General features: G+C 43.2%; 1 protein-coding gene across 1 annotated transcript in view; it reads left to right on the forward strand.

Annotated features, from left to right (window-relative positions):
- Positions 1 to 3,601: 3,601 nt before the first annotated feature.
- The window catches only part of LOC129752430 (serine/threonine-protein kinase Nek8), an 11,165-nt gene continuing 10,965 nt past the window's right edge, over positions 3,602 to 3,801 (forward strand). Inside the window, exon 1 of the mRNA XM_055748210.1 lies at positions 3,602 to 3,693. Coding sequence (XP_055604185.1) covers positions 3,602 to 3,693 — 92 coding nt within the window. The remainder of the gene's footprint in view (positions 3,694 to 3,801) is intronic.

Genomic DNA, 3,801 nt, shown 5'->3' on the forward strand with positions numbered 1-3,801 from the left:
GCGTTTTTTATAAATTTTTCTATCATAAAGTCACTAATATCAACAATACTGTTGATCATACGTAAAAACAGTGTTGAAATGATCGATAGAAAATTTATTCACCTTCAATATGCAAAAAAGGGATTCCAAATTACTGTTATGCCGTCCGAGATATTTTCATCTTAGTACAAGAACTTTTTTATTTTTCCAAAATTTCATATTTGGAGCATAACTCAAAAACGGTTCTACTGAGTTTTTTTTTAATTTCATTTACGGATTTAGCGCCCAATTTTACATCAAAAATATTGGTCAGTCAATCAAGTTCACGATTTTTTTTGAAATTTTGTAAACTAGTGTAATTTATGCTTCTAAACATTATTTTCAATATCATCAAACCTAGAAATTGCTTTTTGAAAATGGAAACTGAAGAATAAACAGTTGCTGTGCTCTTTCAATCGTTTTTGTTCGTCATGTAGGCACGTTAAAAAGTATGATATACAGTTAAACAAACATCATTAAAGTAAAAAATATCATAAAGCAAAAAAACTTACAACTACATATTGATAACTAGTTAAGAATGCTAAAACCTAATACCAAGGCCAGGGCCGAATTACCCCGAACCACTTTTCCTATCAATTCTTATCATATGCAGGCCAAGAGCTTTCTGATGATGTGTCGCAAGTTAAAATCTGATCATTTTGATTTTCCGGATTTCGGAACCGGCCAGATTGGTTGTGGCCAGGACCAGATGGCCCCGAACCACTTTTCCTATCATTTCTTGTTATATGCAGGCCAAGAGCTTTCCAATGATGTGTCGCAAGTTAAAATCTGATCATTTTGATTTTCCGGATTTCGGAACCGGCCAGATTGCCGTGGCCAGGATCAGATGGCTCCGAACTACTTTTCCTATCAATTCCCATCATGTACAGGCCAAGAGCTTTCCAATGATGTGTCGCAAGTTAAAATCTGATCATTTTGATTTTCCGGGTTTCGGAACCGGCCAGATTGGCCGTGGCCAGGACCAGATGGCCCCGAACCACTTTTCCTATCAATTCCCATCATGTACAGGCCAAGAGCTTTCCAATGATGTGTCGCAAGTTAAAAACTTATCATTTTGATTTTCCGGGTTTCGGAACCGGCCAGATTGGCCGTGGCCAGGACCAGATGGCCCCGAACCACTTTTCCTATCAATTCCCATCATGTACAGGCCAAGAGCTTTCTAATGATGTGTCGCAAGTTAAAATCTGATCATTTTGATTTTCCGGATTTCGGAACCGGCCAGATTGGTTGTGGCCAGGACCAGATGGCCCCGAACCACTTTTCCTATCATTTCTTGTTATATGCAGGCCAAGAGCTTTCCAATGATGTGTCGCAAGTTAAAATCTGATCATTTTGATTTTCCGGATTTCGGAACCGGCCAGATTGCCGTGGCCAGGATCAGATGGCTCCGAACTACTTTTCCTATCAATTCCCATCATGTACAGGCCAAGAGCTTTCCAATGATGTGTCGCAAGTTAAAATCTGATCATTTTGATTTTCCGGGTTTCGGAACCGGCCAGATTGGCCGTGGCCAGGACCAGATGGCCCCGAACCACTTTTCCTATCAATTCCCATCATGTACAGGCCAAGAGCTTTCCAATGATGTGTCGCAAGTTAAAAACTTATCATTTTGATTTTCCGGGTTTCGGAACCGGCCAGATTGGCCGTGGCCAGGACCAGATGGCCCCGAACCACTTTTCCTATCAATTCCCATCATGTACAGGCCAAGAGCTTTCCAATGATGTGTCGCAAGTTAAAATCTGATCATTTTGATTTTCCGGATTTCGGAACCGGCCAGATTGGCCGTGGCCAGGACCAGATGGCCCCGAACCACTTTTCCTATCAATTCCCATCATGTACAGGCCAAGAGCTTTCCAATGATGTGCCGCAAGTTAAAATCTGATCATTTTGATTTTCCGGGTTTCGGAACCGGCCAGATTGGCCGTGGCCAGGACCAGATGGCCCCGAACCACTTTTCCTATCAATTCTCATCATGTACAGGCCAAGAGCTTTCCAATGATGTGTCGCAAGTTAAAATCTGATCATTTTGATTTTCCGGGTTTCGGAACCGGCCAGATTGGCCGTGGCCAGGACCAGATGGCCCCGAACCACTTTTTCTATCAATTCCCATCATGTACAGGCCAAGAGCTTTCCAATTATGTGTCGCAAGTTAAAATCTGATCATTTTGATTTTCCGGATTTCGGAACCGGCCAGATTGGCCGTGGCCAGGACCAGATGGCCCCGAACCACTTTTCCTATCATTTCTTATTATATGCAGGCCAAGAGCTTTCCAATGATGTGTCGCAAGTTAAAATCTGATAATTTTGATTTTCCGGATTCCGGAACCGGCCAGATTGGCCGTGGCCAGGACCAGATGGCCCCGAACCACTTTTCCTATCAATTCCCATCATGTACAGGCCAAGAGCTTTCCAATGATGTGTCGCAAGATAAAATCTGATCATTTTGATTTTCCGGGTTTCGGAACCGGCCAGATTGGCCGTGGCCAGGACCAGATGGCCCCGAACCACTTTTCCTATCAATTCCCATCATGTACAGGCCAAGAGCTTTCCAATGATGTGTCGCAAGATAAAATCTGATCATTTTGATTTTCCGGGTTTCGGAACCGGCCAGATTGGCCGTGGCCAGGACCAGATGGCCCCGAACCACTTTTCCTATCAATTCCCATCATGTACAGGCCAAGAGCTTTCCAATGATGTGTCGCAAGTTAAAATCTGATCATTTTGATTTTCCGGGTTTCGGAACCGGCCAGATTGGTCGTGGCCAGGACCAGATGGCCCCGAACCACTTTCCCTATCATTTCTTATTATATGCAGACCAAGAGCTTTCCAATGATGTGTCGCAAGTTAAAATCTGATCATTTTGATTTTCCGGGTTTCGGAACCGGCCAGATTGGCCGTGGCCAGGACCAGATGGCCCCGAACCACTTTTCCTATCATTTCTTATTATATGCAGGCCAAGAGCTTTCCAATGATGTGTCGCAAGTTAAAATCTGATCATTTTGATTTTCCGGGTTTCGGAACCGGCCAGATTGGCCATGGCCAGGACCAGATGGCCCCGAACCACTTTTCCTATCAATTCCCATCATGTACAGGCCAAGAGCTTTCCAATGATGTGTCGCAAGTTAAAATCTGATCATTTTGATTTTCCGGATTTCGGAACCGGCCAGATTGGCCGTGGCCAGGACCAGATGGCCCCGAACCACTTTTCCTATCAATTCCCATCATGTACAGGCCAAGAGCTTTCTAATGATGTGTCGCAAGTTAAAATCTGATCATTTTGATTTTCCGGATTCCGGAACCGGCCAGATTGGCCAGTCCACACGGCCAAGTCAGCAAGGAACCGTTGTGACTGTCGCGACAGTCATTTTAATAACATTTCATTTTGATTCTGATGAATGTTACGATTACATTCTGTGACATTCAAAATGTTAAATGTCGCCATAACATTTGCCATTATAAATGTTATCGAAGCAACGACCGACATTCATCAGCTTATCGTAATATTTTTTCCCATGACTATGACTGTCTCGATGCAAGCTGTGACACAAAATCCAAAAAGGACATGACTGCGACAGTCGTTTTCGTACTGATGAATGTCGCTCTAGGCTTCAGAAAAATGTCGAATGACATTCGGACAGTTATCATCCCTGCTAAGTACTACCAACTGACACAACCATTTATAAGTTAATACTTTATTAATCACATTAAAATTATTTATTAGATTCGATTGTCGATGGCTCTAGCTCACTTATCGCTAGACTT

This window comes from Uranotaenia lowii, chromosome 3, assembly GCF_029784155.1.
Source record: "Uranotaenia lowii strain MFRU-FL chromosome 3, ASM2978415v1, whole genome shotgun sequence".
Lineage (NCBI taxonomy): Eukaryota > Metazoa > Arthropoda > Insecta > Diptera > Culicidae > Uranotaenia > Uranotaenia lowii.